Source organism: Mustela nigripes, chromosome 7, assembly GCF_022355385.1.
Source record: "Mustela nigripes isolate SB6536 chromosome 7, MUSNIG.SB6536, whole genome shotgun sequence".
NCBI classification, from domain to species: Eukaryota; Metazoa; Chordata; class Mammalia; order Carnivora; family Mustelidae; genus Mustela; species Mustela nigripes.
Genome location: NC_081563.1, coordinates 106,447,696 through 106,461,372, shown reverse-complemented (window position 1 = coordinate 106,461,372; position 13,677 = coordinate 106,447,696). Strand labels below are relative to the sequence as shown.

Here is a 13,677-nt window from a genome sequence, read left to right as displayed (position 1 = left end):
ATGGAGAGGAGAAGGGAGTTGAGGGAAATTGGAAGGGGAGGTGAACCATGAGAGACTATGGACTCTGAAAAACAATCTGAGGGTTTTGAAGGGGCAGGGGGTGGGAGGTTGGGGGAACCAGGTGGTGGATATTGGAGAGGGCACGGATTGCATGGAGCACTGGGTGTGGTGCAAAACCAATGAATACTGTTACGCTGAAAAAAAATAATAATAATTAAAAAAATAAATAAAATACAAAAAAAAAAGAAAAGAAAAGAAACTGTGAGGAATTACATTTTTAAAAATACAGCAGATGCTTCCAGAGGAAGAAAGAAAAGAAAGTGAAGTAATCTAAAGTGTCTAATGAGAAAACAAATGAAACAAATGGCTTTATGTGTATATAAAAGGTAACATAATTAGGGATGGTTCAGTCGGTTAAGCATCTGCCTTTGGTTCAGGTCCTGATTCCAGGGTTCTGGGATTGAGCCCTACGTTGCACTCCCTGCTCAGCAGAGAATCTGCTTTTCCCTCTCGTTGTGCTGCTCCCCCTGCATGTGCTCTGTCCCTCTGTCAAATAAATAAATAAAATCTTTAAAAAAAGAATGTAACTAATCAAATAATATAATTAATTCAGGGGAATTTTTACAGAGTAATGTAATTGTGCATCCTAGGTGGGATCTATTTTGTGAAAAACAAAACGTCAAGAACGACTTAAGCTTCACATGGTTATTTTATTGCTAGGTCACAATATTGAAACTATTTCCGTATATATGAAAATGTAAAGCAAATGGGTAAATATATGTTGTTACCAGAAAGCAAAATACACAAAATTAGTTCCAAAATAAAAGAGATATGGAAAGGCAAAAAATCAAAGGAGTTAAGAAAAATATTTAATGTTACATTTAAATTTCAGATATCAGTATGTACTAACGATTTTTCAAAAATATATGTCCTAATGTCCACTGTGGGCCCAAATACAATGATAGCCTGGTAGCAGCGAGCACTTTTAGCACCCAGTGCCTTCTCCAACAAAGCTTCCTTGGAAAAGTAGCTGATTCCATGTCTGAGTCAGAGAAAGCATGAGAGGTGCCTGAGTTATCTTATTTTATCTAGAAAAGCAATCAGATGCTTAAAATCCAATGAGGGCATGTCAAAAGGACCTAGGATCATGTCCTAAAAGGGCTTCTATTGGCATTATATGGCGACAATTTGAGCTCATAAAATAATGACTGCAACTGATTTAAACAAAGGGAATGATTGGGAATAAAAATACATTGTCTGCAGTTATTTTCAGAGAAAGAGAGAGAAGGGAAAGAAAACTCATTTGTTATCTTTTGAAATTATTATTGCCCCAACACCTTACTTAGAATATTTATGAATCGAAGGAAAAGAATTAAATGCTTGCTCTGCCTTTTTAGGAGGAACTCTGGTTCATTTCCATCTGAAAAGGGAAAGCTCTTCCTTATAGAAGAGCTAAATAAAATACTAGCTAAAAAAAAAAAGTTAGAAAATTGCCATTGACTCCTAATAAGATAGATGAAAATCATTTCATTAAAGGGTGCTAAGGAAACTTTTTGTGGATCCAGAGCTTCACCCCCCCCCAGAATAATTGCCAATAAGCAAAAGAAAAAAAATGTCTTGACAAAATTAAAGTGTGCTATTTACCGCTTTTGGCCAAGTGATCTAATTCCCCATTGTCGATAATTTGGTCACATGATAATAGACCTCACTAATATGTTATGATATAAGATGTAAAAGAATACCTGTTGACTCTTTTTGTCCAAGCAATGTTTGTTTAATCCCCATCTGATCATGTTTATGGGCTAAATTTCTCATTTACAGGAAAGATAGGTTTTCCAGGATTGACTTAAATGACACCCCAAGGAAATAATCAGACAAATTCAGAATGTGGGCCTTCTATAAGCAAATTGAACAGGACTCTTCAAAAAAAGTCAAGCTATAAAAAATTTTATTTATTTATTTATTTTTAAGATTTTATTTATTTATTTGACAGACAGAGATCACAAGTAGGCAGAGAGGCAAGCAGAGAGGGGGACGTAGGCTTTCCGCAGAGCAAAGAGCCGGACGTGGGGCTCCATTCCAGGACCCTGGGATCATGACCTGAGCTGAAGGCAGAGGCTTAACCCATTGAGCCACCCAGGCGCCCCCATAAAAATTTTAAAACAATTAATAACTCAAGAGGAAAGAGAGAGGAAGACCTCACAATTGAATGCAACTCAAGAACTTTGATTGAATTCCAGTACAAAAAATTAAGCTAGAAAATCTGGGAGAGTGATTCTGGGAAAACTTGAACATGGATGGATGTTGGGTAACATTAAAGATTATTATCAATTTCCTTGACATGATTAAAGTATTGTCACAATATAGGAAAATGTTCTTATTTTTAGGGGGTGTGGTGGTCAAGCATTGTGATATCTGAAATTTATTTTCAAATGATTCACCAAAAAAAAAAAAAAGGGATAGACAATAATAATACACACTTGGCAAAATATCAACACTATTATTACAGTTGTTTTCAGGGGTTTATGATTGTGGCTGTGATTTTGTTTTGGTTTTGGGTTTTGGTTTTGGTTTTGGTTTGTTTTTTGGTGTGCTGGCGGTTTTACCTCTACAACAATGCGGCAATAAGTTTCCTGATGCTTCCATCCTTATATGTTAGTGCTCTCCTTTCCCTGGGCCAGATTGCCTTCCCAAATGTGGAACTGCTGGGTGAAAGCTATGTGCATTCTCCTTCTTGTAGATATTACAGATATCAGATTATTGCTCAACTTAGGAAATGTTCACTTCTCCCCAGATGTTAATGCTCCTTTGAACAAACTTTTTTTTTCTACCAATATGTTCCTTTAAAAAAATGTGCTTTTGAATATTCCTTACTGTCAATGAGAGTGAGGTTTTTCTCAAATATATATTGGAAAATTTCACTTCTTTTATGAATTGCTTGAGGTTTGTCCATTTTTTCAATCCCCCAAAAAGATGATTTTCATTTAGATAAATATAGTGACCCCAACATGGGTTTGAATAGGTCCACTTGTACACAGACTTTTTTTGATACAGAATAATACTGTAAATGTGTTTTCTCTTTATGATTTTCTTAAAAACATTCTTTCTCTAGCTTACTTTATTGTAGGAATATAATATGCAACGCTTATAAGATAAAATACATGTTACAAATATGTGTTAACTGACTGTTCATGTTATTGGCAAGGCTTTTAGTCAACAGTAGGCTATTAATAGTTTGGGGGGAGTTAAAAATTTGACTAGGATTTTGGCTGTGCAGGGGGTTGGCGCCCCTGCCCTCCCCATACTTTTTAAGGATCAACAACATACCTAATGAATTTTTTTCTTTGTAGCTTACAGTTTATCTGTCTTCCTTGAGAAGATCTTTACACTTATATAATAAACCTCTATCTCTATAATAATGCAATTATTCACCCAGAATTTTCTCTAAGATTTTTTTGCTTTATGTGTGTTTTTGTTTTGTTTTGTTTTGTTTTGAATATTTGTTTATTTGAGAGAGAGAGAGAGAGAGAGTGCGAGTGAGCACATACACACACAGAGAGGGAGAAGCAGGTTCCCTGCTGACCAGGGAGCCTGATGCAGGGCTCCACCCCAGGACCCTGAGATCATCACCTGACTGAAGGCAGAGATGTAACCTACTGAGCCACCGAGGTGCCCTGCTTTGTGTTTTATATTAAGGTCTTTAATATACTTCCCTAGGCAAAATGACTTGAGTTGGACCTGAGTTCAAAGTGAAAGTTCTCCTTAAATATGTGTCTGTGCCTTCTCTATAGAATTTGTTTTTTTCTTTTAAGTTTTAGCAGTTCTTCTGTCTTTATTATCCCATAGTAGCTCACTATACTCTGGTTTCAGTTTGTTTCCTTAGAAAGCTGGTATTGATTAGATCTCTTTGTTAACTCAGTAACCTGTCTTAATCTATATTTATGCCACGTATACATTATATTCATTACATTATATTCCCCCCTGTTTGTAAACTAACCTACATAAGTAACTTTACTTTCTCCTTGGTCTTCACTTACATTTATGAATCTAAAAACCTTGCATAAACTACATCAAATCTCTACTTTATTTTTTTAAGGCAGTTGAAAAGCTGTCAGAGGCAGGATAGCATACCAAGTGCAAAAATATTGGAGATTATACTCAGGCAGAGCTAAAAGCATTGAACCTGACTGTATTGCTATCCAGAGTTCACAAAAGCAATGAGTAGGCAAGATGGTTTGAAAAACATGTTAACTGAGATATTTAGAAATTGAGTCTGACTAGTCAAACTGGAGAGCTCAGCTTATAATTAAAGAAACTCTGGCCATGTTCTGATTTATTAATATCTGAGTGTAATGTAACAATTTGCCTTAAAATTAGAGATCAAATTTGATGATATCTTTCCCTCTTTTTGCCCATTTCCTAAGAACAGATCTTATAAATTTAAGATCAAGCAAGCTCATATTTGCTAATGTTATAGAAAAGCTCCAAAGCATATTTTCCAAAATCAGGTTTTTCATGAAGATCTATCAGTCCTGTAGTGATGTCCCTCAGTAATGTGTTTTAAGATTATAGCAATGAAAAGAAGGGACCAGCTGAATTAAAATATGAGTGTCTCAGGGGTGCCTGGGTCCTGGGTGGCTCAGTGAGTTAAAGCCTCTGCCTTCGGCTCAGGTCATGATACCAGGGTCCTGGGATCGAGCCCCACATCAGGCTCTCTGCTCAGCAAGGATCCTGCTTCCTCCTCTCTCTCTGCCTGCCTCTCTGCCTACTTGTGATCTCTGCCTGTCAAATAAATAAATAAAATCTTTAAAAAAAAAAAAAAGTGTCTCGTGGAACCAGGCCATATATGACATCACTTTGCATTCTCCTACTATCTCGTGTAGTTGCTGTCACATTACTTCTCCCTAACAAAAAACCCACAAAATTGAGTGGCATAACACAACAAACATCTACTAAGCTCATGAGTCTATGAAGTAGCTAGGCAGTTCTGGTCTGAGTCAAGCTCAGCTGGTCTCAGTAGCCTTACTCAAACCTGTGTTTAGCTGGTGGGTCAGCTGAGGGCTGGCTGGTTTATAATAGCTTCGCCCTCATGTCTGATAGTCAGTCGAGGTGATGGAGGGGGGACAACAGGGTCATGTGTCTCCTCCTGCAGCCGGCTAGCCTGAGCCTCGTCACCTAATGGCTCAGTATGCTTCTAACAGTGAGAGCAGAACCACATGAAGCCTTTTGGGGTCTAGGCTCAGAACTGCATGCTGTCACTCTGACACATTCTATGGGACAAAGCAAATCCCCAGGCCTCCTTAGATTCAGGGCGATAAAGAAATACACTCCACTCTTTCATGGGAGACACTGCTGAGGCCATGAGTACCAGGAGGGGTGAGACATTGCTATCATTGTGCAATTAATCTAGCATTCCCCCAGAACCTACAGCTTGAGTGACACAGAGTAGACACTCAATACTCAGTGACGATGTGAGCCAGAATGTGGCAATGAGATGGGATAAGGCTGAACCCCAGCAGAAGGGTGATCAAGAATAAGTCCTGGTGTTTGGAGGAGAGCCATCTGAAGCTCAGGATGGAGGGGAGGCAGAATGAGGAGGGATCCAAAGTGAAAGTCCATGAGTTTTCTGGTCGAAGCCAGATTTAAATCTACTAGGACAGAAGTTAGAAACCCTCCATAAGCCCAGTAGAATTCATGAGGTTCAAATTGATTGCCAACAGTAAAAAATCAGGTCCTCGATGAAAATTTAAATATCTGACTTCTCTTGAAAAACAAGACTCCTGCAAAATTTAGCTAGAGCTGGGTTTCTGCCACCCCTTTATACAGAGCATGCCCTCCCCCCAACTCCTACTTATGTTCAAGACTTGCCTGGTCTCCCCAAACATCTGAGTTTGTGACCTGTAGGCTGGAAAAAACCTAGACTCCTGATGGATGGGCCTTTTGGGGAACAGAGCCAGACTTTGCCCTTCATATTTTCTTAATATGAACAAGAGTTCCACTTATAAGAAGCAAAAACAAATAAAAGGAAAGCTCTAACTTGAAATTTAATAATAAATGCAATTTTGTAATTAAGTTGTTAATAACTGAATAACTTTTTTAAAAGGGTGAAATATGGCACGTAATATAAATTAAACAAAATTTAGTTAATAAATTATTTAATTTATTAGTTTAGAATACAACATAATCTACCACTAACCCATGATAAAAGAAGAGTCCACTAAAACTGTAAAATTATTTTAAATAATTATTTAATTATTATTACTGTGATACTGTGATTTAAAATAAGAAATATATATTTAGTCTTCATCCCAGTTCCTGGCACAGGGCTCCTAAAACCCTTGAAATTTCCTAAATGATGAGCAACAAAGATGTCTTGGGTCATGTTAAAGAGGCAATTTTTCAAAAGCCCCTAGATAACCTAAATATAGGGACTGATTGCCAGGGGAACCAACCTTGGGGTTAGAGGGTTGGACTTTTCAGTCCTAATTCCTAATCTCCAGAGAGAGAAGAGCAGGAGGCTGGGTCAGTAACAAAGGACTAATGATGTAATCAACCATGCCTATGCAATGAAGCCTCCATGAAAATCCAAAAGGATGGAGGTTGAAGACCTTCTGTGTTGGTGATCATGTGGAGGGAGATGCAGGGAGTGTGGGTGCTCAGAGAACATGGTAGCTCCACATCCTTTCCCCATACTTTGCCCTGTGCATCTCTTCCACCTAGCTGTTCCTGAGTTACACGCTTTTATACAAAACCAGTAATCTAGTAAGTAAAATATTTGAGTTCTGTGAGCCACTCTAGCAAACTAATCAAAGCTAGTGGTGGGAGAGGGGTTCATTGGAACTGCCAGTCTGTATCCAGTTAGTCAGAATCACAGGTGCCGACCTGGACTTGAAACTGACATCAGACTTGAGGTGGGGGTGGGGACAGCCCCATAGGACTGAGCTCTCAACTTGTAGGGTCTGATGCTATCTCCAGGTAGATAATATCAGAATTGAGTTAAATTATGGGACACCCAGCTGGTAACTAGGGAATTGCTTTGTGGTATGGAGGGAAATATCTCACACATTAGAATTGGGTGCAGAATCATAATTATCAAAATTAGGTTATTTTAAAAGTTAGATTATTTAGGGGCGCCTGGGTGGCTCAGTGGGTTAAGCCTCTGCCTTCGGCTTGGGTCATGATCCCAGGGTCCTGGGATGGAGCCCCACATCGGGCTCTCTGTTCAGCGGGGAGCCTGCTTCCTTCTCTCTCTCTCTGCCTGCCTCTCTGCCTGCTTGTGATCTCTCTCTGTCAAATAAATAAATAAAATCTTTTAAAAATATTAGATTATTTAAAAATTATTCAAAAATGTTCATTTAAGTATTTGACATTGTTTCATAGTTCACATTCTTTTTTGTATATAAATTCAAAAAAAAAACAGTACTATCAAGCACTCTGGGGTCTTGCCTACCAGGACCTAAGAGAAATTGACCACTAGGTCACATGCAATGTATCTAATGCTGAAGTTACCCCACACTAACCTAAAGGAAAACAGAAATCTGCTGTTTCCTCAACACCAGGCTCCTTGCTTAATCTTCGTTTCCTCATATTTCTTGGAAGCAAAACTTGAACAGCATGCCTTGCTGAATTAAAAATGAGACAAATGAATGGCCTGCGTAGCAGTTAATGAGAACTGGTGAACACCAGGCTAAGATTTCACTCCTGTAAAAGCCCCTACTCTCTTCTAAATGGTTGGGAAAGAATTGGCCATTGTCATCTCATCTGTGATGCTCCGATGGCTCACTTGTTCCTCACAGGGAGGGAGCAGCTGTGTGTGAAGGTGCCTTTGCTTCATTGTAGCAATGTCAGTCTCAGAGCCCCATGAGTGCCCTTCTCATAGCATGCTTCCTCCTTGGCTTATTAGAATTCATATGCCAGTGCAACATAATCATAAATACCCTACATTTTATATTTGGGAAGAATAGTTGACTTTCAGTACTTAGGACAAGTCATTTTTATCAGACACTTTTTAAAAAAGATTTTATTTATTTATTTGAGAGAGAGAGTGAGAGAAAGGATGAGAGTGATATGAAGGACAGAGGGAGAAGCAGACTCCCTACTGAGCAGGGAGTCCAATGCAGGACTGGATCCCGGGACTCTGAGAACATGACCTGAGCTGAAGGCAGATACCTAACTGTCTGAGCCACCCAGGCGACCCTATCTGGCCCTTTTTGATGTGGGGTGGGAGGGGGGGTAGGGAATGTTGTTCAAATAGATCCACAGTCCATCTTCTGAGATTATTGGGATCCTTGTCTTTTGAAATACATAATTTTTCTGATTTTAGAAAGTCATATAATGCATATACTATGAGCATAATACTCTAGGAGGGGGCTTGTCATCCTCATAGTCATACAAATTAATACGTCTACAGTACCGTGCATGGATATTCACATTCAGTGAAATATATAAGGATTTTAAATAACTATATCAATTAATGTCTATGTGTTTGCCCCAAATTTACCAAAAAAAAAAAGTTCTGGATTTCAGAACTTTGGGGGATTTTAGAATTGCAGGCAAGGGATTATGGGCCTATATTATATAACTAAATCCTGGCAGAATTCCTCCAGCATAAAAGCACAAGCAAAGGGGTTGAACCAAAGAGGGTGTTCTTATGCTGCTGACATTGTCCAGAATGTGAGCAAGGAAAGGGGTCACAGCTCCAAAGAACAGATGCCCTGAGCACTGTCTTAACCCTGGACTAAGCAGCATGATCCCGGGGTCCTGGAACCGAACCCTGCATCAGGTTCTCTGTTCAGTGGGGAGCCTGCTTTCCCCACCCCTCTGCCTGCCTCTCTGCCTACTTGTGATCTCTCTCCCTGTGTATCAAATAAATAAGTAAAATCTTAAAAAATAAATAAATAAAAATAAGATAAGCCTCTGCCTTCAGCTTGGGTCATGATCTCAGGGTCCTGGGATCGAGCCCCATATCGGGCTCTCTGCTCAGCAGGGAGCCTGCTTCCCCCTCTCTCTGCCTGCCTCTCTGACTACCTGTGATCTCTGTAAAATAAATAAATAAAATCTTAAAAAAAAAAAATTCTTTGTTTCCATCACAGCAGAGCTTTCCAGCAGGCAGCACCCACCACTGGCTGCCCCTCACCCTGGCTACAGAAGACGCCCAGCCTTCACTGGTTTTATGATTACGGCTTCCATTAAAGTCTGAGGAAATGGTTCTGTGACTTTTAAAAGTCTGGGCATTCTCCAGAGCATTAAACAGATAAATTAAAAGACAGTTTTTAAGGTAGCTAAAGCAATATACAAGGCAAATAAAATTAGAATGAAAAGAAAAAGAATCAAAGAGGTGATAAAAGAAGGCAAAACAGAAGTTAAAGTTGGTTATAGGAGTATGTTCAGTTCATAAAAATGCATTGAGGGGTGCCTGGGTGGCACAGTCCGTTAAACCCCTGACTCTTGTTCCCGCTCAGGGTGGTGAGATCGAGCTGTGAAAGGCTCCACGCTCAGCAGGGAGTCTGCCGGAAATGCTCTCCCTTTGCTCCTCACCTTGCCCTCTCTCTTCCTCTAAAATAATAAATAAATAAATCTTTTAAAAAATGCATTGAGCTTCTCTCTAGAAGTACTCCACGGCACTTTATGAAGCCCCCTTGTAGCTCCCCTGTCCTCTCCAGCCACCTCTTCCCCTCTCCCCAGCCTGAAGCATGGCTGACCTTGGCACGCCCAGCTCTCAGTAGCTTCCAGTCCCTTCATTTAAGAACTTCGGATCACAGCATATTACTTCTGTAAACTCTTTCAAAAGATGTGCCTCTGCGTCTGTGTGTGTGTGTATTTATACTGTTGCCTGTCTTTAGCCCTATTCTGCCCCCACAGAACCTGAACTTGACCTTCAGCCGCAGACAGGTGACGTGGTCAACTACATTCTGTTTTACATCTTCTCCATAGGTTACCCCGTGGATGGTATTTACATTAATTTATTCCTCCCCCATCTTTGCACATCTCTTTCCAAGAGTTTCCACGCGGGGGGGTTAGAGAAAACTAAATGACCTAAAACCATCCTCCTCTCTTGATGTCTCCCAGCTGCAGACAGACCTGGAGCAAGAATACCAAGACAAGTTCAAAAGACTGCCCCTGGAGATCTTGGAGTTCGTGCAGGAAGCCATGAAAGGGAAGATCAGCGAAGACAGCAACCACAGCTCTGCCCCTCCCTCCCTGGCCTCAGAGCCTGGAAAAATGAACCACAGGCCTCCCTCCAGTGACGAGCTGGAAGGAGACAACCCAGGAAAAGAGTTCGATACTCCTCTGTGATTGTTCCTGCCAGGCCTTCAAAGCATGCATGGCCCCTTCATCCGACTCTCTCTTACTACAAAAATCACTGCCCGGGGGCATCTTCCTGAGAAGCATTCTTTACCCTACAATCCACACCACAGGGAGAGTTCTAGAAGGATCCATGCCAACATCCTCATGCCCAGGCTCCATGCGTTATGTGGACGCTACTACAGGTCTGCTTGTGGAGAGTGCATGTATGTGGGATTTTTGTTTTCTTTCCAATAGTAAATTCAAAGCAGGCAACTTCCGGGCTCCATGGGACATTTAACGAAGGACAGTGTCTTTTTTGAAGAAAATCAAGCTCATGTTTTTATTTGAAGCTCTGGTGTAAAGTATTTCAAAGTAATAGGAATAGTTTGAGAAATGCGTAGCATTATTTAACACTATCGAACAGCCAACTTTGAGCATTCGTTTTCCTAACTGCCCCTCAACTACCATCTCTTCAAGTTAACGTGCATATTAAATTGTTTTATCCTTTGCTTTGCAAGCACTGGAGGCTTGCAGTTTGCTAATTTATTTATCATAGAGGCATCAATGTATCTGTTGCTGACATGGCTTTATTCAATACCACAGTGATTCGAATAAGTTGGTCTTCTTTCTTGAAAAAAATCACTTGGTTGTATCCTTGCCCAGTGAAGCTATCCCAATACTTAGCAATATGGCGCATACATTGGGTTGCTTGAGCAAACTGGCCACACACTTCCAGGCACTGTGCTTTCCAAAGTGACTATTTGCACTCAAAGTCTGGGTATCCATTGGTGGTTGGCCTGAAATTATTAAATAACTACAAAGTCTGTCTGGTTGAATAAAAATGGTTAAGCTGATAGATGTTGAGCAGAGATTCAATCAGGGGGAACAGGTTCCAGTGGTTATTTTGCTGTCTCACATTTTTTATGGTTCATTTATTTTTACTATAGAGATAAAGATTGAATATTTATCTAGAGAATACACAGACCCACATATAAATGATATATAGTATCTCCATGTATATATGTACACACATAGCCATGTAAGTACACAAACACTCACACACACACACACACACACACACACAAGCACACGCGCATACAAGTATAGATGCGTGTATTTTAATTGGCAGTGACCCAAGTCTCTTGCATAAGACTTAAACCCAAATTCGGGGATAAATACCCAGAGAAGAAAATGGTCAAACATCTATCTATATTATGTAACTATTAAATTATGTTGAAATTCTAAGAAACAGTGGATGGAACTGTTGATACAAGTTGAGGTAGATTTAGAGCTTAGAATATGAATTTGATATATATTTTGCAGGATCAAAAACTGGATTTTAAGTATCAGATTTTAAGCTTGTTTTAATAGAATATATAAAAAATGTATAGGACAGCAATATGGAAATTTATTAGTATCTTTCATAATTTTTAAGTCTGACAGATTTTGACTTTATTCTAACATAAAAAATCTTTCATTATATATTTACTATGTACATTTAATTCACTTAATTGTGTCTTTTTGTTAAGTTTCTATGTTGGTGGCATAAGAAAAACAAATTATATCATGGGAAAACTGATCAAAAATATTATTGAAGGAACTTAAGTAAGAGAGAATAATTATATAGAGGGAAATATAATTTAGAGAGTAACACAAGGAACATTGAAGTTAAAGCTCTGAAGAAAGATGCTTATAGCTTTATTTTCCCTTAAAATAAACCTGTCTGATTGTAGCTTAGCGAAACATTTTAAAATGCAAAAACCAGTTGTGTCCTGAAAATTGTGTTTCAAGAATTTAATATTTTTATGCAAATTATTTTATTTAACTTTAAGCAATAACTAGGGATCACAGTTAAGTTTTAATCAAAATGAAGACTTAGTTCAAACATGAGGCAAGAGTGTTTGATTAAAAAATAAAAAACACATCTGGCAAGACACAAGGAGAAAAAATCCCATCCTTTTTGGAGATGATTATATTTTGATCTGAAGGATTTGGGGTATTAATTAGACACTTAATAAAACTTATCTTCCATTGAAAGATAAATCTTTTATAAATCATTCTACTTTTGCACTTTGAAAGAAAAACATTCATCGTAAGGAAGCAAGAATGGGCACAATTGAATGCTGCATTTTTATAAATAAAATTGTAGACTGTCTAACGTTGCAGAAGAATGAACTAATAATAGCATTCATACCAAACACAATGATGAGTATTACAGAACACTGTCTCACATTTTAGTCCAGAGAGAGACAGAAGTGGAAAGACCCTGACTTACACAAAACTGTTTGGGTAGTGGGATTGCATTCTCTTCGTGACTCTAGTCATTTTGCAATACATTTGTATTTGGCCATTTACTGTAATCACATTTTTATATCTGTACAATGACACTTTTTGCAGTTGTGGGGTAGTGTGGAACACTGTCCATCTTGCCTCATTGAAACTACTACAGCGATACTATCATTTAACAATATTAATATTACTTGAAATAGAGTAAGATAAAGAAAAAGGGTCTATATGATGTGCAGTTTTGTGCCTTTATGTATTTGCCTTGTTCTGTGTTGAATGTGTAAAATTCTGTACTGTGGTTTTCTTGTAATAGAGCGTTAGAGCTGTGTAGTCAATTAGACCGTGCCCCTCTGATACCCTTATACTACTGAGAATAGCGTGGTTTTGGCCGTGAAAACCAATTTTCAAAATTCTGATGACATGCCTTGTGTTTTTGGTTTCCAGCATTTCATTTGAACATTTCCACATCGCCGTACATTCATGCATTAATGCTCCTGTAATAGATAAGCGGTCATTCAGTCATTCCAAAAGAAAGGGCCATTGCTTGCGTTACTTTGAATTTAATGTTGCGCGTGTGCACTGTATAAATATTGTTTGTGATGGATTGGACATTGTGACTTTTGCCTTTTCAGAAGAAAAATAAAAGATAGGACAAAGTATTTGAAACTCTTAAAGTGTACATATTTTGTTCTTCTATCTCAAATTATTTAAAATGCGTAATTCACATTTTTGTAATAACTCTATGCAATTTTGTGGCATGATGTTTCTTCCACTTGTAATTTTATGTGCTTTCATCACAAATCCAAAGGAAACAATAAAAATTTCTTAACACAACCCAGGTGTGTCATTTCTTGCTGTCAGAGCCAACTTTTTTCTTTCTTTTTTTGTTTTTGATGGGCGGGATGGTGGGAATGCTTTTCGCACCAGTCATTAAAGACAGAAGGCCCACCCTGATGCAGCCCATCTGTGCCTGTACAGGAGCTTGGGATGCTGCGATGCATGTGCCAGAGAGCACCACTGTCATTACTTTATCGATCTACCATCCTGTCCAGGAATGACCGAGCACCTGTCCATTACTTCCGTTTTAGAGACCACCCCTCCCTT

At 38.8% G+C, this 13,677-nt stretch overlaps 1 protein-coding gene across 3 annotated transcripts in view; it reads left to right on the top strand.

Moving 5' to 3' along the window:
* Window positions 1-13,407, top strand: part of PLCB1 (phospholipase C beta 1) — a 679,879-nt gene extending 666,472 nt beyond the window's left edge. For 2 of the 3 annotated variants that reach the window (XM_059406554.1, XM_059406556.1), the window contains exon 32: window positions 10,069-13,407. In XM_059406554.1, coding sequence (XP_059262537.1) covers window positions 10,069-10,296 — 228 coding nt within the window. In that variant the 3' untranslated portion in view covers window positions 10,297-13,407. The remainder of the gene's footprint in view (window positions 1-10,068) is intronic. The other variant, XM_059406555.1, reaches the window with a different exon arrangement.
* Window positions 13,408-13,677: the final 270 nt, after the last annotated feature.